Below are 26,890 nucleotides of genomic sequence, written 5' to 3' on the forward strand. Positions count from 1 at the left end.
TCATTACTAGCCAGGGAAATAATATTTTTTCCTGTCTCCTCTCTCCCTTCACCGTAAACAAACACCTGAACCAGATGGTCAACTTTTCAGTGCAAACATTCTCATAAAAATGTTTAACATTTTCAAACTACCTCTATAAACCAACCTGGTCTCAGAACATTTTGTATTTTCTTTACGTAAACCCGAGGCACTCCATTCAGTATGATATGTTATGTGTTGTATGGTATGTATTCATTTGTGGTTTTCCATCTCCCAATAGGCTTTAACGAAACACGGCTTGTAACAAAAAATAAAAAATTAGCAGTAAGCTTTAGTTGTCTTTTTGCACTGAGTCAATTCCTCACGCTGCTGTTTCCAACGTCTTATCATCGATTAAGACCAAGCTCCCGTGCAGCAGCTCTATTTCCTTTTCCAACAGCCAGATCAATCGCCTTCAACTTGAAAGCTGCATCATATGCATTTCTCCGTGTCTTTGCCATGATGAGGGTGACAAAATGACTACCGTAATCAGAATGATGGGAAGTTTGAGAGCGCTCGATTTAATCTAAACAGTAAACCAAAAAGTTGTTTGACCTTAACCCGTTCGGCAATTTCATTGGTCTAATGAAAGCTTCATGCCGCCAAAAAACTGAGCGCGTCACAGAATGTGTTTTTTTGAAAAAAAAAAAATTGAAAGCGGGAAAAATCCATATATTAGCCGCGTCATTGTTTAAGCCGTGAGGTTCAAAGCCTGGGAAAAAAGTTGCGGCTTATAGTCCGGAATTTACGGTATATGTTATGAATTTGCAAAAATGCACAATATATTATGAATTTGCAAAACGTATGATATGTTAAAAATTCTAGCTAGGTGGCTAGGTGGATAACGTTAGCTAGCTGGCTAACATTAGCTAGGCTAGGGGTTAAGGTTAGGGTTAAGTGTAGGAGTTAAGTTAAAGGGTTAAGGTTAGGGTTAGGGTTAATTAAAAGGGTTAAGGTTAGGGGAAGGGTTAGCTAAGATGCTAAGTAGTTGCAAAGTAGCTAAAAAGTACTAAGTAGTTGAAAAGTTGCTAATTAGCTAAAATGTTAAAGTTGTCCATGATGAGATTCAAACTCGCAACCTTTGGGTTGCTAGGCATTTGCGGTATACGCTGACCCACCTCACTCTACCTTAAGTAACCATCTGTCTTATGTAACCATACCAAACATAACATATCATGCTAATTTGAGTGTCCTGGATTTACATTTACTATGTTAAGTCTAGTCAATGAGACCAGGGTGCTATAAACAGGACTCAAATAAGGACTAAAAGTGAACACTTGACAGAAAGTGAGTACATTTTTTTCTACCAGGAGTGCTATCATTCAAAATCTTTAAACTGATACTGAAATTAATAAATATGAGTTACTTAAATTGCCTATTAATTTTAGTATGTAATACATTAAAAAACTAAGAAATATACTCTCCAAACTAAATTGATTTGTGAATCATGCCCTTTTTCATAGTCCAGAATATGTTTATCCTCAATTTCAGAAGATCAGCAACATGTGAAACTTCTTCATGAGAATGCCATAATATTAATTAGATATCATTAAATGAACAGCTGTGTGTCCTCAGAGTGTTTTCATGTGGTTTTGCGTTCTCATACAAGTGGTAATAATACCGTATGGTGTCATTTTACCAGAAATCAAGGATTACAACCTGCCAGTCTAATGATCTTCATAGTTCAATGGGTGCTGCAGATGTTATCCCACATAGAATGCCATAACATATTGCTTCGTCGTCTTTTGTGATAGTGCATTTCAAATTGATTTTTATTTATTTTGGGATGTGTCAAGTTCAATAACACCTTCAACAGGCATGATCGTCTCACTGCAACTGTATACTGCAATGTCAAACGTTAACATCATTTTTTGCCTTAAATTGTTGATTTTGAAGGATGATTTTAAAGTATACCATGTTTTGCCTCTTGGGGAGTCCACTTGGCAGATAAGTCTCAGTAAAGGGGGAGAGATAGGAGAAGGGAACATCACACCTGGGAAAACAGGGGAGGATGGGAAGGGTGCATGTGGTGGGTTGGGTTGAGGGCATGAAAGAATGAAGACAGCCAGACAGGAAGACTACCGGTAAGTACAATAAAACTAAAACTAAAATGAAGGTTCTTGGGGAGGTGTGGAGGGAGGTTAGACAGGATAGAGAGAGGAGAGGGGGCTGAGTGTAGAGGGAGAGGACTTAGCTCATGCAAGGTGGGGGTTAGTTGTTGTTGACAGGATTCTCATTCAACAGGGTGTGCCAGCGCTCTATCTTCTTGTCCTTGTTCTTCAGGCACTCATACCAGTGCTTCAGCTGCTCCCCTTTGGCTGTGATGCCCAGCTGGCACCCACCTACAGCGGACCAACAGATAGGGAGTGGAGGGTGAGAGGACTGGCACAACATGGAACATTTCAATGAGGTCTAGTAGATCTCGAATGCATCTCCTATGGATCTTACCGATGTAATCGTTGGATTTCCCAATGTCGTAGTCCCACACTGAGATGTCCAGGGTCTTCTTAGCCAGGTCGCTGTGCTTGATGTCATAGCTAAATTCCTGTAACACAACAAATGAGAAGTCATCCCCCTCACGATCTCCAATAAATGGAATTTAAATCAGTACACAAATCCATACATTGAGGTATTGACAGACATTTAATATTAAAAGTACAAACAAAGTACTGCTGTCAGATGTTTACTTCGGTCTTGTATTATTATTGCAAGAGACCAACAGGGAACTGACCTCGTTGTACTCTGGGTTCAGGGTTTTCTTCTTGATATTTGTTTTGTTCTTGGCCTTCTTCCCCATATCAGGTTTCAGGCATCTAAACACATCACAAACAAGACAAACATATTTTGATGTTGTCATCCTGCATTTGGGGATAGGAAATACATTTCAAAACAGATGTATTCTACTGTGCAAATGAATAACTTTGACATAATTCAATTTGTTTTGATATTTGAGAGAAAAGTGAATACTTCATCATCTAAACACTGGAAAAGTGTTAGAGAAGAACGTGTGTTTGTAATCACTCCTGATAGCAATCACAGTGAAACAGACACGGACATTTCGACGAATGGGTCAGAGTATCCATTGGCGTCCATGGAGGCCAGGTGAACGCAGCGCACCACACCCACAAGCAGGCGGTTCTGCTGGGTGCTGTACATGAGGGAGATAAGGATACGACCACGCTCCTCCACATCTCCACCCTCCTTCCCACCCTGGAGAGAGCGAGGGGGGTGAGGTGGGGTGGTTAGAGAGAAAGAGAAAACAGGGAGCGAAAGATGGGTGAGAGAGAATGGAAGAGTGACATTTTATATCATATCATGAAGACATGATTTGTATGAGGACATGTAGCGGTAGTCCACATGCCCACGCATGCTGGTCATACACCAATACCTCATCCTCATAGAGCGAAATGCCTCGAGCCCCTCCAGCTGTTGCGGTCTTCTTTGTCTGTGGAAGGATATGGATATGGGTGGTCCTATCAGACATTGAAACAAATGGGACTCTTACTGTATATTTAATGTGTGAAGCAGGATGATATACTACTTACAGGGACAACTCTCTCTAGACACACGTTGAAGTTTTTCTTCTGGTTGATCTTCAGTTTCTTCAGTGCAACGCGAGTTTCTCCGATAAACTCATTATGTCCAAACTTGTCCTCATCACAGACGGAGATCCTGCATCAACCCATACAGGACATCAATAATATTGGACCATAACATCCATGGAAGAAATCATGGAAAGTAAAACAATTCAGCCCTTAGATAAAACCATGTCAACAAATGGAGACAACAAGACAGGAAATAAATAGTTTTGTGGTTTAGTGTTGTCTTGATGTTTATTGAACCCTGTGTTTTGTTTCTCTGCTTCCAGTATCCACCTGAGAGTCTTGCGCTGCATGTCCTCATCTGTGAGTCCATGGTAGACCAGGGTCTCGTTCCAGGCTGGGTTACGGGTGTTTCTCAGGGTTTTGGTGCGTAACTTGGTGGACTGCAGCACATGAGAGTAGATACAAGAGATCAAGATAAGGAACTTGACTTCAGCACTTATATCTGAGGCTGGATAGAGGCAATGGAGCTTTGTATGTAGTACAATGGATCATCCTTATGCCACAAGGCGGCAGGCTTGAGCTAATGGGCGTGTATCATAGCATCATAGACATCCTTCTCAGATTTTTCTGAATCATGACACATACCATAATAAATACACAAGCATATGTTAACCCCCAGGTAGAAAGTAAGGAAGGTGAATTCCATCACCTTACTGGCCCCTGGCAGCAGATGCAGCTTGACATATGGATCAGCCAGTCCATTGGAGTCCATGGGCTTCAGTCCCTGAGGGAAAGACAAGACAACACATACTCTTTATGTCACCAGCCAGGACAGCAGGGACAAGGAGTCCCTGTAAACTTGAACTACTGCGGCAGCATCTTTTAAACACAGACCACTTCAGTGTAATTGTCTCAGGGTGAGTAAATGAGTGCAATAGGTGGTACCTTGGCTTTAAGGATGCTGCAGTGGAGACTATTGTTCTCCTGCTCATAAAGCAAGCTGAACTCCAGCGCGCCAAGAGTGGCTGAAAAACATCCAGGGCAGTCATTAGATCAGATAACAGACAGGGTGTCTACTCTGACTGCACTGGAACACAGACACTAGCAGTACATCTAAGACAAAAGGCACTGAGTTGTAAAGAGAGTCTAGACTAGGAAAGATTCTCAAAGTATCACAAAACATTGAGACTGCCAGCAGTAATAGAGTCATGAGGTTCACGCCAGAGGGCAGACAAAAGAACAGAAGATCAAGCGGTGAATTGATAAAGGAGGGAGAAATGCATAATCCAACAGTGAATCTGCAGCCTAAATGGTCTGTAAACAGATTAAATACATTATGCATCCGTCCACATATTAATAGAAAATTCCATTAAAAAGCAGCAAAATATTACTGTAATATCAAGGAAACAAAAAATATGACTCACAAAGGAACACATTCAGGAAAATAATGTTTTAGTTAAAAAGACAGAAATACCCCAATTCAATCAGAATATGAAAAATGTAAATAAAATGGACTGATAACAGTAAAAAGTACTGGACATTCAGCTACAGAGCAGTTAAATGGGAGTCTATACATAGATGTTAAGGGAGAACAAAACTGTGGTGATACTGATAATCAATAGGTTTAAATCTATCATCCCTTCATTTAAAACAGTAAACCCCCAACAGCTCCAAACCACCACATTGTAATAGTTGGAAGGCTAGCTTTTATAACCTGCAACTCCAGTAGCCCAGTGCACTGAATTCTCTCTAACTCCTACCAGCCCTTACACATGCCGAGCTAATACAATTTCAAATGGCTGGAAAACATTAAGAGTACAGACAGACAAAAGAAAATTCACAAATGTAATTTGTATGATATAATGCCATCTCCAGTAACTACAGTGCCTTCAAAAAGTATTCATACCCCTTGACTTATTCCACATTTTGTTGTGTTACAGCCTGAATTCAAAATGGATTAAATAGATTTTTTTTTTCACCCATCTACACACAATACCCTATAATGATCAAGTAAAAACATGTTTTTAGAAATGTTAGCAAATTTATCGAAAATGAAATAAATATGTAATTTACATATTACAAGTATTCACACCCCTGAGACAATACATGTTAGAATCACCGTTGGCAATAATTACAGCCATTTTTAAGTCTTGCCTTAGATTTTCAAGCCAAAACTGTAACTGGGCCACTCAGGAATATTCAATGGTAAGCAACTCCAGTGTATATTTGGCCTTGTGTTTTAGGTTATTGTCCTGCTGAAAGGTGAATTTGTCCCCCATTGCCTGTTGGAAAGCAGACTGAACCAGGGTTTCCTCTAGGATTTTTCCTGTGCTTAGCTCTTTTCTGTAAATTTTTATCCCCCCCAAAACACTCTCTAGTCTTTGCAGATGACAAGCATACCCATAACATGATACAGCCACCACCATGCTTGTAAATATGAAGAGTGGAAACTTAGTGATGTGTTGTGTTGGATTTGCCCCAAACATAATGCTTTGTATTAAGGTTAAGTTAATTTCTTTGCCATATTTTTTGCAGTTTTACTTTAGAGCCTTATTGCAAACAGGATGTTTGTTTTATTCTGTACAGGCTTCCTTCTTTTCACTTTGTCATTTAGGTTAGTATTGTGGAATAACTACAATGTTGTTGATCCATCCTCAGTTTTCCTGTCACAGCCATTAAACTCTGTAGCTGTTTTAAAGTCACCATTGGCCTCATAGTGAAATGTTTGATTGGTTTCCTTCCTCTTCGGCAACTGAGTTAGGAAGGATGCCTTCATCTTTGTAGTGACTGGGTGTATTGAAACATAATCCAAAGTGTAATTAATAACTTCACCATGCTCAAAAGGGTATTCAATGTCTGTACAACAAATGATGTACTACTACCAACCCTTTATACCATTGAGCATACAGAACCAGGACATCTCTGAGTAACTGATCCTGCACAACAGGTCCTGACTGTCCTAGCACTGTCCACTCCATAGATAACTACAACCAATGAAGCCTCTGCTATTTCTGCCATTTCTGCTGTAACATTTGGGAACTAATCAAACACAAGGGAAATATAGATCCCGTCAGAGCTCTCGTATCACAAATAATGGGTTCTGTGCTAAATTCCCAGACCTCAAAGTAAATTAAAGCCCCATCCCCCAGGGAGAGAGGAAAGGCTATTCACCGCTAGAGGGATGGAACATGACGTACGACTGGCATGACACGATTCCCATCACTCAAGGGAGACATTAAAAAAAATGGTTCCATTACAGTTTCTCATTACAGACTCACTATTGACTCGTTTTACATCCTCTTATACTTTACTTCCAAGATATTGATTCATATGCTTGGATAACATATGGTGGGTATCGTATATCATCTCCAATAGAGCTCCATGAATTCTACTAGAAGGATACACGTTGGCTGCTAGTATTATTAGATGATTGATATGCTTAGAATGCTACAAAGACCACCGACTCAAAATAGTAAGAGATCAAACATGGAGATGTTACAACAGACTGGATAAAAGTGTCTGCTGAATGACTAAACAAATAGAAATGCAAAGAGCAGAGTCTTTATATGTTGACTTAAAACAGCCTGGAATACGTAGAGAGAGATCACTGAAGCAACAGACACAGAGCCCATGTGGTAGAGGTCTAGCTGGAAGGACAAGATGGTCACTTACTGGCCTCATCCGAGTCACAGCTGTTTGCATCCTCCTCCTCCTCCTCAGGCGGGGGGGCTTGTTGTCGAGCAGGAGGGGGGTTGTAGGCGGCAGGCTGTCTCTTCTCCTCCCGCACTGCAGGAGTCACTCTATCCTCCGCTGGAGCAGTGATAGTGGAGTAGCCACCTCCCTCCATCTCCAGTGGAGCTACAAGCACATACAAGGTAATGATTTGTTTTTATGCGTTGGTCACTCATAATTCCATCCTCTATGAATGAAAAGTGTGTTTCAGTGTCAAGGCTGTTCTGGTGATGTGAGTCCAGCTTTTCCCTACCCTGCTTGGCTGATGCTGCTGGAGGGGGCCTGGAGCTCTGGACTGTAACAGCCTTCTGCAGCACCACTGGGCTGTTCTGGGCACCTCCCTCAGTGTAGCCAGGGCTAGCCCCACCAGCGGCAATGCAAACCTCTGTCGGCTTATGGGCCACAGGTGGTTTGCCAGCACGCCCCTGTGCCTCTGGTCCTGCAACACACATGCACACATGAACAAGCGTGCACATATATAGGCCCACATACACACACACACACACACACACACACACACACACACACACACACACACACACACACACACACACACACACACACACACACACACACACACACACACACACACACGTCAGTGTATCACTAAGACTACGCTGCAGTGGAATCCATAATTCTCCCTAGTCTCTGTGAATCCTTTTGATGTTGCAGTTTTTCCAATGCACAGGCATTGACCTACATACAGTACAACAAGCCGTGGCAGGCAACCTTGATCACATCATGAAGCCTGGCTTTTTACTCTACCTTTCCCCCTTACTTTCTTTTATGAGGATATCTCACTAGAATGGCAATGACACTGCTGCAAGTGGGAGCAGATTGCCAGGGCCCCCTGGAGGTGCCAGGCTTGCCCCAGCATGTACTTCCCACTGCCTAACTGAAACCACCCACTCCTGGATCTGGCTGTCTGAGAGGAGGTGGCAGTGCCCATTTTGTGAAACAGATCCGGGCTTTCATGGTAATGATGAGAAATGAATAACAGAAATAAATATTTGGAGGGACTGGAAGCCAGTGGGAGTTCCCAACATCTGATGATGTTTGTCTGATGAAACTGGAGAGATGGTGCTTTGAGAGGGTGGCTATAGGGCAAGCATGGTACTCTAATGTACAGTACTGGGTCGAGGATTGGGTTAGGGTGGTAGCATGATTAGGTTCTGTTGAAGTAATACTGGGGTTGACTGAATGACTCACCTGCTCCCTGCTGGTCATAACTAGGAGTGTGACTCTCCTCTGGACCTGGGAGATAGACTCAGTGTCCTGTGCTGCCTTTCTCACCCCTACAAACTCTTACTACTGCTTGGTCTTCTGTAATGTTTCGTATCCGACTTCAGCACAGGAGGCTGCTGAGGGGAGGATGACTCAAAATAATGGCTGGAGTGGAGTAAATGGAATGGTGTTTGATACCATTCCATTTATTCCATTGCAGCCATTACTATGAGCCCCTCCTCCCCAATTAAGATGCCACCAGCCGCCTGTGGTAAATGTTCATGAATTAGGACCTCTCCTGTGTGTACATTGCCCACTGGGATACGTTGCCAACAAAAGACAAAATAGGTCTGCTAAATTTAGAAATCTGAAATCACAGTCTACATCATCACTAAAGAACATTGTAGATGCAATTCAGGCTTTCTGTTGCTTTCTCTTTCAAGTCGTTTTAGAATGTAATATTGAGTTCAGGGCAACATCATTCCCATTTAGCTATAATTAGTTCGCTGAATCTGTTTCATTCTGCCGGCAAGTTAATGAAAACAGACCAAGTCTGTATCTACTTTGCCACTCTCACAAGCCAAGAAAGCAATCAACCTGAAACAACTCCCACAGCTCTGTCTGGCCTGGTTACCTCTGGCCTGTGCCTGTGGCTGGGGCTGATCCCCAGCAGCCCTGGGGTCAGAGGCTGCTGGCTCCTGGGGTTCTGAGGCCCGCTGGGCGCTTGACTCTCTGGACTTGGAGATGGGCATGGGCGAGGGCAGGAACTGCTTGGGGAAGCCTTTAAAGAACCAGGCACCAGATCGCTTCCACACCTAAGAGATGATGAAGAATCTTTCATCTTTCAGATCCCCAATAGCTGACGCCATGACAACAGCTAGTCTCCTGGGGTCCAAAAAGAATGGCCTGCGTCATACAAGCTTTAACACTGACACCTACAATCTTAGAAAAAAGGTGCTATCTAGAACCTAAAAGGGTTCTTCGGCTGTCCCCATAGCAAGAGCCCTATTTTGTTCCAGGTAGAACCCTTTTTTGTTCCAGGTAGAACCCTTTTGAGTTCCATGTAGAACCCTTTACACAGAGAGTTCTACATGGAACCCAAAATAGTTCTATCTGGAACCAAAAATGGTTCTACTTGGAACCAAAAATGGTTATCCTATGGGGACAGCTGAAGAACCCTTTTGGAAGCCTTTTTTGAAAGAGAGTACACTCACTGTTAATCTCCCTGATCCCTTGTCTCGCTTGAAGTGAATCGTCACTTTGTATTTTTCACCCACCATGTCTTTTAATTGACTATGACACATAGTGTAACATCCCGCTATGACATATCCCTGTCACCATGTGTGTTTCACAGAAACACTCACCTCTCGCTGTTCGCTGCAGATCTTGCAGAGCCACACAGAGCACGGCCGGCTCCCACTCTGCACTCCACACTTGGTGCACATGTGCTACAGTAGAGGAGACACAGGTTCACAAAGAGGTCACAATGTCATAAATTACCGTACCATTTCATTGCTCAGGCTCTATTGTGGCCTAACATGGTCCCTTTGCCTTCTAGGGATGGTCCAAAAACCAATCTTTCCAACCCCCATACTGCACATACCTTTTTGCAGTCCTCACACACCACTGAGCTGACCCCTGGCACACCCAGCTGCTCCCCACACAGCAGACAGCGGTTCACCCCGTCCCCACACACCGTCTTCTTCATGTCATCTAGACGGTTCACCAGGCGCCTGCAGCAGCCAGGACAACTCTCATTACAGCCAATTACCAGTAGAACATAAAGTTCAGTTAGGTAAATGTGGTAATGATAGTCCAACTGATTGAATAATGTTGTCTGTAATTCTATCATCTTGTGCAGCATTTTTGCTGAAAATGTAACAACACTGAGGTATGCAATGCAATGGAGCTCCAATCTATTAGCTCAGAATGTCTCTTCAGTTCTCACCCAATTCTCTCCTGCTCCATGGCCTCCATCTTCTCAGCACGGGCGATCACACCGTTAATGATCTCCTTCTCCTCGTCAGTCAGGTCCGGAGCGCCGGGACCAGGCCTGACCTGGTTAGTCCAGTTACCCCTGACAACCACACAGGAAAACTGTCTGGGGCTGAGGCATGCATAGTTTGCTAGTCCAGGTCAAACCCGCAGACATACAGTGTGAAATCAAATGTACATGCAAAATAACGCTCAAACAGAAGAGTGGACAAATAGACAGCGGTATGCAATAAACAAAGAGACAGGACGTAACACAAATAATACCATAATGGCCTAATGCACATTTGCACATTGTACAAACACCCTGTCATTGTGTCCGAAACATATGTGAACATCCAATCATTCACGAGTGAATCTACACTTACCTATAAACATACCTTACATACACAAACACACACTATAATAGTAGATTGGAGCAGAGCAGAGGGGGGAAGATAAGAGAGATGGAGTGAGAGCTTTTCTACTTACTGTTCCTTATCACTGAGTCCCAGCCAGGGCAGAGATGAAAGGAAAACAGACAGGAGAGGAAAAAATAGATTATTGCCTGGGAAGGCTTGGAAGGTTTAACAGCACCATGAAGGGTTAACAGCACCATGCAGCAGGCAGCTGTGCCCGGCGATTCCCGCAGGGTGCTTAGTGTACCCAGTGTGCCTGCTGTTCTGCCACCAGTTCTTACTTGGCATGCATGCTCCTCTGCCTGTCGTTGGGTACCCAGCGGTCCGAGCTACCGCCCATCACTGCGTCCGTCATGGCTGCTGCACTATCACACTCTGCAGGTGGACACACACAGAGATGAGACACACACAGTTAAATGATAAATGCTACATACAAGAACTTCTTATACTGAACAAAAATATAAACTTTATGAGATGAAATAAAAGATCCCAGAAATGTTCCATACGCACAAAAGGCGTATTTCTTTAAAACAATGTGCACTAATTTTGTTTACATCCCTGTTAGTGAGCAATTCTCCTTTGCCAAAATAATCCATCCACCTGACAGGTGAGGCATATCAAGAAGCTGATTAAACAGCATGTTAATTACACAGGTACACCTTGTGCTGGGCACAATAAAAGAGCACTCTGAAATGTGTAGTTTTGTCAAACAACACAATGCCATAGATGACCCAAGTTTTGAGGGAGCGTGCAATTGGCTTGCTGACTGCAGGAATGTCCACCAGAGCTGTTGCCAGATAATTTAATGTTCATTTTTCTACCATAAGCCGCCCCCAACGTCATTTTAGAGAATTTGGCAGTACGTCCAACCAGCCTGTTCAGTGTTGTAACCGACTTCAGTGGCCAAATGCTCACCTTCGATGGCCACTGGCACGCTGAAGAAGTGTGCTCTTCACAGATAAATCCCGGTTTCAACTGTACCGGGGAGATGGCAGACAGCATGTATGGCGTTGTGTGGGTGAGCGGTTATCTGATGTCAACGTTGTGAACAGAGTGCCCCATGGTGGCGGTGGGGTTATGGTATGGGCAGGCATAAGCTACGGACAACGAACACAATTGCATTTTATCGATGGCAATTTGAGAGATACCGTGACAAGATCCTGAGGCCCATTGTCGTGGCATTCATACGCCGCCATCCCCTCATGTTTCACCATGATAATGCACGGCCCCATGTTGCAAGGATCTGTACACAATTCCTGGAATCTGAACATTTCCCTGTACTTCCAAGGCCAGCATACTCATCAGACATGTCACCCATTGAGCATGTTTGGGATGCTCTGGATCAACGTGTACCACAGCATGTTCCAGTTCCCGCCAATATCCAACAACTTCGTACAGCCATTGAAGAGGAGTGGGACAACATTCCACAGACCACAATCAACAGTCTGATGAACTCTATGCGAAGGAGATGTGTTGCGCTGCATGAGGCAAATGAAGGTCACACCAAATGCTGACTGGTTTTCTGATCCACGCCCTACCTTTTTTTAAGGTACTGGATCTGTGACCAACAGATCCATAGCTGTATTTCCAGTCATGTGAAATCCATAGATTAGGGCCTAAATTATTTATTTCAATTGACTGATTTCCTTATATGAAATGTAACTCAAAATTGTTGCATGTTGCGTTTATATTTTTGTTCTGTGTAGCTACAGAGACTCATTGCCCTAAATCACTTAGGCTGTATTTTAAGATGTGCAATAACGTTCTGTGATATCTTCATTGGAAACAACATGAACAATTATCCTCTTGTCACACATGAAATGAATATGGGTCACACATTGTTAGATTATTACGCTGAATTGTTTATTCAAAGTTATCTCATCTCATCTTTACCACAACTCAAATCAATCCATGAAATCCATGCAGGAAAGAATAACTAACTGTCAATTGACACAATTTATTGACGGTCACATTTAATCTCCCCTGCTTATGCAGCACTGACTTCAGCACTAATATTGCTGCACTCTCATCAGCAGGCAGAACCCTCTGTCTGCTCCAAGTGTGTGGGCCAGAATTGTAATGGCCTTGAATTGACTTGTCACCACACACACTTACTCTAATTGATGTAAGAGTCTGATACTGATACAGTACATTACAATACCAACAAGGACTATGAATAACAATCATATCAGCTGTGATCTGTGTAAACTCTTATGGTAACAATAGATAAACCATGTCTCCCAGTGTCTAGCCAATTCTTACAGTACAATCCATGTTTATGCGCCACAGTGATGCAACCACTGAGCAATTAAATCTGAATGTACCTGAATGTACCTGTACGCAGCGGGTGTGTGTAGGTGCACGAGACTCAAAACTCCTAAGGGCCACCACCAGGCAGAGCGAGGAGCGACACCCAACCAGCAACAGGGCGGGTCCTCAGGGAATGAGCAGGGTGGGGAGGGTCAACAATCCTTTTTCCACAGCAGCCTGTCTCCGTTTTAGAGGCTCTTCCTTCCAAGGCTGACGATAGCCGGGAACTGAGATGTGATGTGGTGTGATTGGAGAGAGCGAGGGCGAGACAGAAAAAGATAGAGAATAAAGAAATGTGATTGGAGAGAGCGAGGGTGAGACAGAAAAAGATAGAGAATAAAGAAATGTGATTGGAGAGAGCGAGGGTGAGACAGAAAAAGATAGAGAATAAAGAAATGTGATTGGAGAGAGCGAGGGTGAGACAGAAAAAGATAGAGAATAAAGAAAGTGTAAGGAAGGAGGAAAAAGGAAAATCATTCAATCTAATTTGTCTTCAGTTTGCTCCGATTACTCCACAGAACTCCAGATGAGCACTGCAGAACATAGCTAGAAGCGCGAGAGAGAGAAAGGTGGGGGGTGACGCTGATCTACAGTATTAACTCCTGTAGGCTAACACTCCAACTTATTCTGATACTGCTTGTTTATTGAAATCACCAGCAGAATGTACAACAATTTCCATGTGGGAGGATGCCTTATTGTATTAGCCTGGAACCTGTCACACTATGCAAATGTAGACTACAGTAAGTGCACCCGGCATTCATTCATTATTTCCCACTGTCCAGCTCGCGAAGGGAACAACAGAAATGTATAACACTGTATACATCCCATAGGCTGAGTCTCACAACTATGATTCTCCTTCACTGCACACAAAATGAATCATCCCTCTTTTGTTCAGGATGGTTATCCTGGGGAGGCAGATAGAGAGAGAGGAGAGGAGGAGGAGCAGAGGTGGAGAGATACTCAGACATCCACTACACAGACACTGGACGAGCAGCTCTCACCCAGACAAAGCTTTGTATCGCTGCAGATAGACACTGTTGCGTCACTGGGGTGAGTGTGCAAGAGAAAACGCCTCAGCTGAAGTAGGTTTCCTGTCAGTGCTGGCTGCACGGAGCTCATTAGCAGAGACCTTCAGGGGACTGATTCAGAGAAAGGACACGACATGCTGGTCAACAGCCTTCAACAGCCTTCTCTTTAAATAAGTCTGTCTCAATAAGTATGATGCAGGGTTGGCACTTAGTCTGCATCATCTTTATTATGACCCTCATTCAGTGTTGGAGAGTCAACCAGCTCGTCATTCATTCATCTCATTCAGTGTTGGAGAGTTAACCAGCTCATCATTCATTCATCTCATTCAGTGTTGGAGAGTCAACCAGCTCGTCATTCAGTCATCTCATTCAGTGTTGGAGAGTCAACCAGCTCGTCATTCATTCATCTCATTCAGTGTTGGAGAGTCAACCAGCTCGTCAATCATTCATCTCATTCAGTGTTGGAGAGTCAACCAGCTCGTCATTCAGTCATCTCATTCAGTGTTGGAGAGTCAACCAGCTCATCATTCATTCATCTCATTCAGTGTTGGAGAGTCAACCAGCTCGTCATTCATTCATCTCATTCAGTGTTGGAGAGTCAACCAGCTCGTCATTCAGTCATCTCATTCAGTGTTGGAGAGTCAACCAGCTCGTCATTCATTCATCTCATTCAGTGTTGGAGAGTCAACCAGCTCGTCATTCATTCATCTCATTCAGTGTTGGAGAGTCAACCAGCTCATCATTCATTCATCTCATTCAGTGTTGGAGAGTCAACCAGCTCATCATTCATTCATCTCATTCAAGTGAGTCAGTCAGGTTGTGTATTGTGCCTTGAGAAGAAGCTGGTATTTTCTCCTGCATTTTTCCAAATGACGGGGGTCTGAGAGCCAGCACTGCTCACTGCACAGCACAGCGGTGCCCGGGGACAGGAGAAACAACCATGCAGAACCATGTGAAGCTGTGCCAGAAAAGAATAATGGAAGACAGAGGGTGAGATGGGGGAGGAGAAAGAGAGGCGGAGACATGGAGGAAACCAGAGCACCAACATCATTGTCTCCTTCATCATTACCATCACTCATCCCCTCATACAGGGGTGGAAAGGACCCATTTACAAACCTGTGACTCAATCAAGTGACTAACAGGATAGTACATAGGCCTACTAGTGTGTGTCATTTAGGACCCCAGCCTCACATCCCCTCCAACCCAACCTGTTCGCAGGGGAGAGATAAAGACGTGTTTCCAGCAATGTTCCAATGGTGTTCCTGAATTACTTGAATGTACGGCTGTAAAACAAAGGAAAAAAACAAGGGAAGGTGAAACACTGGTTTCAAACACTACTAGGTATAGTATGACTAGCTTGCTCCCTCCCATTGTAGTATGAATTGGACACTGACTATAAAACTTTGATCTTTAAAAACTGGGGAGGGTGAGACATGAGGGGCTTTTTGAGATACATCATACAGTACCCTTCCGGAAGCTCTGTCTGCAATGGACACACCGCTCTGCCAAGACCTTTTCTCTCTCTCTCTCTCTCTCTCTCTCTCTCTCTCTCTCTCTCTCTCCTGAAGTCCATAACAGGGAGATGACTACCTTGCATCTGTTCATTACAGCACAATATCAAGACCATTATGACCACAATCACTTGGGTTATAACTGGGTTATGTCCCACCTTTATATCATTTTTAATGGAGATACACCATTACAGGAGTCCTTCTGCACTGAATTTCCAGCGTTAGAATTCCTCTGCCCTGCTCCGAGACAAGAGAGAAAAGTCTTAAGTGGGTTAATGAGACTCTGAGAATAATGCAAACACCCCACGATTGGTTTTAGTTTAATGAATCATTCATCGGGGCAGTGTTCCTATTGTGACTCACAGAATTGAAAGTTATTTAGGGGTGGAGCTTGAAAAAGCCTGTGTCCAGCTTCAGGGCACTGCTGCTACAGCCAACATGGCTTGCCATTGGCTGTTGTTGACTCCCTGAGGGCTGATGTGACAAAAAAGGGCTGTACTGCTGAGCTGACACGGCCAATTCCTTTTGAGAGGTATTGATGGCAATTTGATGCATTAATCACTCTTCTGTTCAAGGGGCTTTGTGTCATCATTCCACCAAGAATCACACTATAACCATAAGTGAATTTACATTACACACACAACAGATATTGATGTGAGAAGCACAAAAGCACACTTTTCCACATGAAATATTACATTTCTGCCATTAAGTTGCAATATGCTAAGAAAGGACCACCATGCTCTCAGAGTCTTCAGAAAGTCTACCGCAGAACCAGCTGCTGAAGGGTGTCAGGTCTCTCTAGGAGAGGTGGGTGTACAAGTCAGGCGCAGGAGAGGAGTAAATAAGGAGAAGGCGTATTTATTAACAGTTCATCAAACACACCAGGCACAGACTAAATAGCAGTCCACAAAAATCACTAGAACATAGTCTAGGGAAAAACACCTGTTAAAAACAATGAACAAAATATACGCCACCCAAAACCAAAGACAGGAAAACGCAAGCAAACCCGCACGAAACAAAATGGGTAGGGCGAGGTTAAATACACCAACTAACCAACCTCAACTAGACACAGGTGAACAATCAAAACAGACATGACTAAACGAAAAGGAAAAAGGATCGGTAGCTAGTAGACCGGTGACGACGACCGCCGAGCGCCGCCCGAACAGGGAGAGGATCCACCTTCGGTGGAAGTCGTGACAAAGGGCTTGTGCCTCTGCTCTGCCTCTGTCTGTCAACCACACCCTCCTTATGCTGAGCTGGCCTTTTAGCCATAAAAACCTGGAAATAATGTTAGCAGAGGACTAACAAAAGCCATTAGGAAAAAAACACCCTGAATGGTTGGCACAGGATGTTGCCCTGTAAACCACTTGTGTGTAGCAGTGCTGACAAGTCCCCCAAGCCCACCCCTTATTAAACCCTTTTCCCACTACCAAACCGAACCATACCATTCTGCATGTTACAGTGGCCAGGGTAGGAATGTTTATTGGGGTGGTTACAGCAATATTCTTGCTGGTTTCAGTGGGACTGATTGAGGACTCAACCAGCCAATTCTCTACATTTAAAAAAAGCACACGCTTTTAGCCAAAGAGTCTGTTGGCAGTAGTAAGCGCAGCTGCAGAGATGCTTGGTAGTGGGGTCCTGGACCAAAGCCTTTGGCGTCACTGATCTGTGTGGGTAGGTGGGAGGTAGTCAGGACTCCTGGGGTGTGCACCGATGGAGAGTAGAAGATGGTGTTATGTCGAGAATCCCAGAGAGACCTGGCTAGAATAGAGCCCTTCCACACCTTGTCTTGTTTGCCCTCACACACTTTATATATAAAGACACATGGATACTCTGACCCAAATGCTCCGTTCATGGAAATGAACATTTCCATTTCAGAATATGAAAGTTTCTGGTGAAAAACATAATTATATTTCAGTGATAAGAAGCACTGAAGCATCCAACGGGCAATGGGCCGATGCAGCCAATCTTTTAAAAGCAATCTTCACAGAAGTGTTTGTATATCAGTCATGGTATTTCCTTGAAAGGTACTCTGAAATAACCTTTTTCCTACTCTTCAACAAATCAGTGGTTTCTGTTTGGGAAGCTTTTCTTTGGGCTTTCTTAACTATCAGATTATCAATGAAACAATTCCATATAACAACGTGTGGAACGAACATCTCTATTCGTGGAATTTTTATCTTCAGTGTTTGGCAACTGAATGTGGTTATGCCTACATCCATTACTTGATGCTGAAATTACATTTTGAATATTTTTATGAGGTTTGATAAATGATTTACATGGTCAGAGTCACTCTCCCATGCTCATACTCACTTTGGCTCATTTATCCTCTAACTTCCACTCCCTACGTTATCCTTAAATATAATCAACTTTCTCATTACAACCGATGAAACGCCGCATTCCAAAATTGTATCTTTGTCATTGGGATCAAAGAGTGCTTCTGGCGTTAATGTGTTCTGGGGAAATGGGCAGGGGACTGGGGAGGCCATTGGTTTGAGTGAAAGGCCCATTCTCCGTCAGCTCAGCAGGAGAGGGGGGTGAGATGGTGAGATAGCAACCCTGAGGCCTACATATGGACAGAACTGTAAAGCACTGCACCAAGTAACCCTCTACTGCAGGACAAAAACTTCGCTCAGCATTTCTTAATTATTTACAACTCCCACCCCATCCTCCACTGCTCCTCACTCCAGTGAAGCGGTTTCTCTTTCTCATTTTTAAGGCCTTAGTGTGCACTTTAGTTATTCATTACTCTATCTGCAAGACATTGTGTGTCTGAACACGTACCGTGGGCTCTGGGGGGAAAGGAAGAAGGAGAAAAAATGATGCGATAAAGGAGAGCTTGGCAGGAAGGAGGGATGGGGAGGACAGGAAAGGGGCTTCTTTTGGGAGCCTGTTGGTGAGAGATGTGGCTGTGGTTTAGCGGAGGGGAGGGGCTCTTCCTCGTCTAGGACATACAGTACATGTCACATATGTTGCTCTTCGACCGTACCACCAGTGTTACACTAGTGTACTGTATACACCCTTATGTTATAATAGGGAAATAGTGTTTCCATAGCTAGGGCTGACACTGACACTGAGACTTGTGAAGAGAGTCATTGTAAATAAGAATTTGTTCTGAACTGACTTGCCTAGTTAAATAAAGATTCAATTAAATAAATTAAAATAAAAAGAGCAGAATCAACAACCTCTGCATAATCAAAACAGTTGCTTTGTGAGAAGCTGTTAAAGTTCACAGTTAGCCATTTTTATGTAAGTGTCATCAGAAAAATACAAGTGGCCTGGCTTTGGCTCCAAGTGAGAGCATGTCCGCCGGAGCCATGGCCCAGTGAGACACGGCTGTCGGCCTGCGTAGATGGAAAGTTTGAGCCTTTTGGGTAAAGCACTGGGGTAAATCCTGTATGGAAATGTGCCATACAGTATTAGCCCTGTTTTCAGTCATATGAACGGGTCAGCAGGAACCATCTGTGTGGCCATCTGTGAGGAACAAAGAGGCGGCTTCACCTCTCTTCGGATGAGAGAGGATGGCCCTCCCTAGGTCTCACAGCCACCACCACTTCCTCTAGGGAGGCACATTTCCAGATTCAGCCCCTTTGGGTAACAAACAGGAAAGACCCTCCTGTGACCACCAAGCACTTGCGCTGTCACTACCCTGCAGACACGGCAATTTCATCCAAATAGAGCCAATAAGAGCAGGGACTGGAGAGGGCTGGCACACAAACACATACAAATGATAAGTACACACTCACACACATACTGTACAAACAACACTTCACACATAAATAGGACGCAATTGTACCTATGGTCTCTTAGCATGATGAAAACAAATACAAATCTACAGGCATCTTCAGAAAAAAATCGATTTAATTCCAACATGATCTGTTGCATGTGTAGGCCTATTTAAATTGAGTCATTGAACAATTGCAATCCTGACTTTGGCAACCTGAAAATGCAAGCATTATGCAGACACCATTCATCATAAAGGCAGCATCCACCTGATTATATTTCAGGATGGGCTCCTCGTCCCTCATGTGCTCCCAGCTCATAGTCTGGTGACTCATCCTTGCCGTACCCCAGAAGTGAGAAGAGAGACGTAGAGATTAAACTCTAGAGTTGCGAGTCATTTTCCACTCATTTCCTCACTACCTCTCTCCATCTCAGGAAGACAGGCATAATCAGATGTGCATGGGGCATTACATTAAACCACAAATCTTCCAATGTCAAAATCTCATGGCTTATATTGTTATTCACAAGCCTTGAAATATGGCTATTAAACTAGACATGTTTGTACGTGGCCTAAGCGGAGGAGGGAAATAGAATCGCTCCCGTTCTGTCTCTATTGTCTCTCTGAGGATAATGCCGATGCCTCTGGTGGGCCCCCGGCTGTTCTGCTGGAAATCAGCCATGAGGAGCTGGCACACTTCAGCTGCTGGCTATCTGACACTCCCTCTGGCCCCGCCAGAAAACTAGCAGGTACCATGTCCCTGAGTGTTTTTCAACAGATCCCTGTTTGCAAACAAAGAGCCCCCTCGCACCCACAGATCTCTCTTGAAAAAAGGATTTTCATCTCAAGAAAACGAACCTAGTTAAATGTTTATTTTATTTTATTGAACCTTTATTTAACTAGCCAAGTCAGTTTAACTTCTGACCCCGAGTCATTCCTCTTGATGGGACATGTGTCCTGACTCCTGACATTCATGTTCAACCTGTTTAAGTACAGCTTAAGTTGCAGTGATGTGACAAGACAGGGAGATATGTTACGATCTGACTGTGTTGCATGTACTCACTCCTCAGCTTCCTCCCATCAAACAGCCTCAACCGTACAGCAGGATGATGAAGACATCAATTGCAAAAATCGCTGAAGTTGGAGACTTTTATTTCCCTCACCAACTTTAAACATCAGCTACCTGAGCTGCTAACCGATCGCTGCAGCTGTACATAGTCCATCTGTAAATTGCCCACCCAATCTACCTACCTCATCCCCATACTGTTTTTATTTTATTTACTTTTCTGCTCTTTTGCACAGCAATATCTCTACTTACACATCATCATATGCTCATTTATCACTCCAGTGTTAATCTGCTAAATTGTAATTATTCGCTACTATGGCCTATGTATTGCCTACCTCCTTATGCCTTTTACACACACTGTATATAGACTTTCTTTTTTCTGCTGTATCATTGACTTGTTTAATGTGTTATTGGCTTGTTTATTGTTTACTCCATGTGTAACTCTGTGTTGTTGTCTGTGTCACACTGCTTTGCTTTATCTTGGCCAGGTCGCAGTTGTAAATGAGAACTTGTTCTCAACTAGCCTACCTGGTTAAATAAAGGTGAAATAAAAATGTTTTTTAAAAATTGTGTACTGAAGCAGAGTGTATTGACAAACTGGTAGGGATTGTGATCTGCTTCAATTATCAATTCCAAAAACAGAATCCACATGCAAAGATTGATTATTTATTTATATGGATTTGGCAATTTTGGGTGAGGTTGTCAGTTTGCTTTTCTTGAACATTTAATGACCCGTGACAGGACACATTTTGATTTAAAAAAGGTAGGTTCAGCAGTTTGATTACAAGGGAAACCGCTCGGTGACTGACATGATGATAGGCTTAGGCAGTACCACTCAACACTCACTCCCTCTCTACAATTACCCCATTAGGAAAGGCTTTTGATGAGCCAACTGTCTTAATGACCTGTCACTTGGTGATGTAGTGGGGTCAGCAGTGGTCCTCTCCATCACCACAACTTTGGTTGGTCTGTCTATGCTGCTAAAGGGTTGCCAGTGGCAACTAATTTTAGAACAATATTAGTTATTGGACTGAGTCTGCGGTTGATTCTCTCTATTGGAGTGTGAGGCACTTGTCACCGATTCAACCCTCATCAAGGCCAGGCTATAGATATGGCCAGTTCTGATTCTAAACCTCTCTTTTGGGTGGACTGTGGAGTTATTGTCTCATTAATGGCCCTTCTCTTCATCACCACAGCAGCTTTTGGAGAGCTGTGATAACAAGTGTCCAGGGGAACCCACTCTGTCAATCGATCCTGATCCCACGCCTTGATGATCCTTAGAGGAGTACAAAGAAAAACATCTCACTCCCTTTGGACATGGAGACACAACACACACATAACCATTCATATAGCTATCCAATCAACAAACTGTGTACAGCAGTCATGTATGTAAAAAAAAATACACAAATTCATGCACAGAAATCAAATACAATATGATGCAGTTCAGGCTTTTATCTTTTCCCCAAATATGGATTTCCGAGGAACATGAAGAGGAACAGAACTACCTTTACCATCTGTGACCATGGTAACAAGGAGATCAGAAGAAAAAAATTGGATTGATAAAATACTGTGTGTGTGTGTGTGTGTGTGTGTGTGTGTGTGTGTGTGTGTGTGTGTGTGTGTGTGTGTGTGTGTGTGTGTGTGTGTGTGTGTGTGTGTGTGTGTGTGTGTGTGTGTGTGTGTGTGTGTGTGCGCATGCGTGTATGTGTGCGTCACGTTAAATCTAATTTCAGAGGAAAAATAAATAGGGGTACAAAACACATAACTAATTACTAATGACTAGTGTGCTGAATTTCAACCCTTAATAATGCCTCCAGCCTGATGGCCTTCCTTCAGTCCTAGAAATAGAATCGAACAAGAACCGGTCCCCTAAGAGAGCATGGTCTAAGGAAACAAACCCAAAGATACTGGAATATGGGTACATCTGCCTTCCAGCCTTAAATTATGTAGTTCGCTTGCAGAGCACTTATCTGTCTCTTTCCAATCTTTTTTTCTACCTCTATCATAAAAATAATTTTCTCTCTCTCTCTCTCTCAACAATTGTTTACAGACAAATTATTTCACTTATAATTCACTGTATCATAATTCCAGTGGGTCAGAAGTTTACATACACTAAGCTGACTGTGCCTTTAAACAGCTTGGAAAATTCCAGAAAATTATGTCATGGCTTTAGAAGCTTCTGATAGGCTAATTGACATAATTTGAGTCAATTGGAGGTGTACCTGTGGATGTATTTCAAGGCCTTCCTTCAAACTCAGTGCCTCTTGCTTGACATCATGAGAAAATCTAAAGAAATCAGCCAAGACTTCAGAAAACAAATTGTAGACCTCCACAAGTCTGGTCAATCTTTGGGAGCAATTTCCAAATGCTTGAAAATACCACGTTCATCTGTACAAACAATAGTGCGCAAGTATAAACACCATGGGACCACGCTGCCGTCATACCGATCAGGAAGGAGACACGTTCTGTCTCCTAGAGATGAACGTACTTTGGTGCAAAAAACGCAAATCAATCCCAGAACAACAGCAAAGAACCTTGTGAAGATGTTGGAGTAAACAGGTACAAAAGTATCTATATCCACAGTAAAACAAGTCCTATATTGACGTAACCTGAAAGGCTGCTCAGTAAGGAAGAAGCCACTGCTCCAAAACCGCCATAAAAAAGCCAGACTAAGGTTTGTAACTGCAGATGAGGACAAAGATCGTACTTTTCGGAGAAATGTCCTCTAGTCTGATGAAACAAAAATTGAACTGTTTGACCATAATGATCATCGTTATGTTTGGAGGAAAAGGGGGGGGGGCTTGCAAGCCGAAGAACACCATCCCAACCGTGAAGCACGGGGGTGGCAGCATCATGTTGTGGGGGTGCTTTGCTGCAGGAGGTACTGGTGCACTTCACAAAATAGATGGCATCATGACGGAGGAAAATTATGTGGATATATTGAAGCAACATCTCAAGACATCACTCAGCAAGTTAAAGCTTGGTCGCAAATGGGTCTTCCAAATGGAAATTGACACCAACCATACTTCCAGAGTTGTGCAAAATGGCTTAAGGACAACAAAGTCAAGGTATTGGAGTGGCCATCACAAAGCCCTGACCTCAATCCTATAGAAGATTTGTGGGCATAACTGAAAAAGTATGTGTGAGCAAGGAGGCCTACAAACCTGACTCAGTTACACCAGCTCTGTTCGGAGGAATGGGCCAAAATTCACCCAATTTATTGTGGGTAGCTTGTGGAAAGCTACCTGAAACATTTGACCCAAGAGAAACAATTTAAAGGCAATGCTACCAAATACTAATTGAGTGTATGTAAACTTCTGACCCACTGGGAATGTGATAAAAGAAATAAAAGCTGAAATAAATCATTCTCCTTACTATTATTCTGACATTTCACATTCTTAAAATAAAGTGGTGATCCTAACTGACCTAAAACAGGGCATTTTTACAAGGATTAAATCACAGGAATTGTGAAAAACTGAGTTTAAATGTATTTGCCTAAGGTGTATGTAAACTTCCGACTTCAACTGTAGAAGGGATTGATAGGACGTGTAGGGATAGGAAGGTAATATGGTGTGGTGTTTTTAATGCCCATAAAGAAATCTGGGGAAGTACGGATTAAGATAACAATGGGAGAATAGTCAAAGAATTTATGATTAGTGTGTTCAACTTTATATATACTGTATACACCAAACATTAGGAACACCTTCCTAATATTGAGATGCACCCCCCGTTGCCCTCAGAACAGCCTCAATTCATTGGGGCATGTTCTCGACAAGGTGTCGAAAGCATTACACAGGGATGCTGGCCCATGCTGACTCCAATGCTTCCCTCAGTTGTGTTAAGTTGGCTGAATGTAATTTGGGTGGTGACCATTCTTGACACACACAGGAAACGGTTTAATGTGAAAAACCCAGCAGCGTTACAGTTCTTGACACAAACCCGTGCGCCTGGCACCTACTACCATACCCCGTTCAAAGGCACTTAAATATTTTGTCTTGCCCATTCACCCTCTGAATGGCACACATACAAAATCCATGTCTCAATTGTCTCAAGGCTTACAAATCCTTCTTTAACCCGTCTCCTCCCCTTCATCTACACTGATTGAAGCGGATTTAACAAGTGACATCAATAAGGGATCATAGCTTTCACCTATATTCACATGGTCAGTCTGTCATAGAAAGAGCAGGTGTTTCTAATGTTTTGTACACTCAGTGTATACTGTATATGGTGTGAAGCTCATCTTTTCCTCCCCCTCTCACTCCCCCTGTCTCTTGACACACATGGTCACATTTTTCCTCCTCTCTCGCCGTTCATTCTCTTTCTCTACAGCAGCTGATGCACATAGATAGCATGGTAGAGAGAGAAGCAGAGAGAGAGAGAGAGAGAGAGAGAGAACGAGAGAACGAGAGGGTGCAAGGGTGTTGACCAATCGCTACAGTAGTTGTTCATGTGAGAGGAGGCAACTGCAGATATCGCAAGCTGTTCATTCAGTCTTATCTCCCCTCCCCCATGTAATCGCCATGCTTCAGGACTATGGCGAGAGCTTGAGATGGTCATTTCAGGGTTTCTCAATATAGTCAGTGTTTCGCCTATATTTTCACTAGATTAGGCTTCCCTGAGTAAATGGACCACAGGACCAGTCCATGCTTGGTGTTAACCTCAACAATAAAACAATGGCACAAATATCAGGAAAACATGAGCCTTATGGTTGTGCCATTGTTCTATTGGTCAGGGGATGTTTGGTGTGTGATGTCTCAACCTCCTCTTCAGGGCATATTGACAACAGGGGTGTCTGAACCACAACCATGTTGAGGTTAAAGCCAAAACCAATCATAGACTGGTCTTGTGGTCCATTATTCAGGCAAGCCTAATCTAGGGAATAATTGAGGCGAAACACTGACTATACTGAGAGAACCTGAAATGATGATAGTACTCCCAATACCACCATCCCCAACTCTTGTCATAGACTCTTGTCATAGACTCTTGTCATAGACTCTTGTCATAGACTCTTGTCATAGAAGCAATCATTTAGAATCAATCTGCCTGAGTCAGGTCTGGAGTGGAGGCACATCAAGCACTGATGTGTTTCTCTCAAATCCTGCAGCAACGCCCAGGGATGAGATGAGAGGAAGCTTACTGCAACCACAGCATCTCCCAAATGGCTTACCAGGGCTCTTGTCCCACAACACAACTGCAACAAGGAATCATCCAGACCTGGGAGAATGAATTGAAGTCTGCCACCAATCTCATTGTAAAGAGGCACATAATGCACATGGGTGTGTAGAGATGTTGGTGGAGGAATGGAGACTGCATGAAGCTTTGCCATAATCAGTGGTTATTAATAGCCCACATTATTCATGAATGAAATGGATAATAAATTGAAATATGTCAAAGAATCATGAGCCTATACCAATTAATCAGGATACATATGACGCTGTATTTTACAACAGACAGACTGTAGCCTAATATCAGTTTTATAGGAGCATTGGTTTATGCCAAACATAAAATGACGTCAGTAAAGCTTGTACCTTACTGTTTAGTCGGCTGTATGGCAAGGTATACATACTATTGGTATTCAAGTAATTTCACTCATTCAAAGCTTTTGTTAGAGCTGAAAATAATATGCTATCTATTTACTTGGTTTCATCTTCAACACGTACATAAGGTAGATAAAAACTATGTTCCATTGGGTCCTTTTATAGAAATAGCATCATATTTCATACCATAGGTCTATGTAATAATTCTATCATTTTCGAATTCAAATAAATGTTCAATGAGATCATTCAGATAAACTGAAGCGCAGCGAGCGCTCCATCAATGTTTCATGACAGAATCAGCTAGTTCCCATATGTGTGTACAATGTTCCTTTATTCATGCAACTGCAGTTGTGGAAAACATATTTAATAAAAGCACACTGAACTGCAATACGTGAAATGCAGCCTAATGTTCACAATAGATGCAGACCGTTAGAAAACCGTAGCAAGCCTACCTGAGATTCCAGCCCTCTCTCGAAGGAAGATGTCAGGGAATGACGCGGACTCATTTTATACTGTAGGCTACTTGGAATCAACAGCAAAACCGTTCATTGCGCATGCAACGCCTGTCACGAGCAATATTTTTGCGAAGAGGGGTGCTTCGTTTTGAATTCCTTATAACACCGTCGCTAGGGGCTGATCTCCACACAATGCGCCCTGCGTGGGCTCTCTCCTCTGTGGTAAGCTCTTGGTACTCTGGGAAGGAGACCCCTGCATCCAAGTAGCCTCCATTGATGCTCAAGTGGACTCTTGCCTGGTTCTACTTTAGATTTGTCTTGGTTTCTTGGTTCTACATTTTCCTTGCAACTTA

The 26,890-nt window shown here is 43.1% G+C and overlaps 1 protein-coding gene across 7 annotated transcripts; it reads right to left on the reverse strand.

Moving 5' to 3' along the window:
• Nucleotides 1–1,766: 1,766 nt before the first annotated feature.
• LOC115200146 (rabphilin-3A) lies at nt 1,767–26,856 on the reverse strand. 7 transcript variants are annotated; one of them, XM_029762933.1, is made up of 20 exons: nt 26,535–26,856; nt 21,786–21,821; nt 13,234–13,446; nt 11,191–11,284; nt 10,983–10,994; nt 10,468–10,596; nt 10,123–10,252; nt 9,884–9,967; nt 9,154–9,334; nt 7,549–7,734; nt 7,236–7,421; nt 4,509–4,588; nt 4,273–4,347; nt 3,894–4,003; nt 3,564–3,690; nt 3,407–3,463; nt 3,074–3,228; nt 2,750–2,831; nt 2,467–2,563; nt 1,767–2,360 (listed from the first exon to the last, which is right to left on the reverse strand). In XM_029762933.1, the coding sequence occupies exons 4-20, from the start codon at nt 11,262–11,264 to the stop codon at nt 2,230–2,232; spliced, it is 1,896 nt and encodes a 631-aa protein (XP_029618793.1). In that variant the 5' UTR covers nt 11,265–11,284; nt 13,234–13,446; nt 21,786–21,821; nt 26,535–26,856; the 3' UTR covers nt 1,767–2,229. The 7 variants fall into 7 exon arrangements, with proteins under 7 accessions (XP_029618793.1, XP_029618796.1, XP_029618795.1 ...); XM_029762936.1 differs by lacking the exons at nt 21,786–21,821; nt 26,535–26,856 and adding exons at nt 15,917–15,995; nt 19,751–20,669; XM_029762935.1 differs by lacking the exon at nt 21,786–21,821.
• Between the last annotated feature and the right edge of the window lie 34 nt (nt 26,857–26,890).

The sequence above is a fragment of the Salmo trutta genome, chromosome 9 (genome assembly GCF_901001165.1).
Source record: "Salmo trutta chromosome 9, fSalTru1.1, whole genome shotgun sequence".
Taxonomy (NCBI): Eukaryota; Metazoa; Chordata; class Actinopteri; order Salmoniformes; family Salmonidae; genus Salmo; species Salmo trutta.

Bases quoted from the DNA above. Each gene is read 5' to 3' on its own strand.
- LOC115200146 (XM_029762935.1), bottom strand. From the start codon at position 11,264: ATGACGGACGCAGTGATGGGCGGTAGCTCGGACCGCTGGGTACCCAAC. The intron at 9,335-9,883 runs GTGAGTGTTTCT...ATCATCTCTTAG, and splicing joins TCTGCAGCGAACAGCGAGAG to GTGTGGAAGCGATCTGGTGC. The intron at 3,691-3,893 runs GTGGATACTGGA...GGGTTGATGCAG, and splicing joins ATGCAGCGCAAGACTCTCAG to GATCTCCGTCTGTGATGAGG.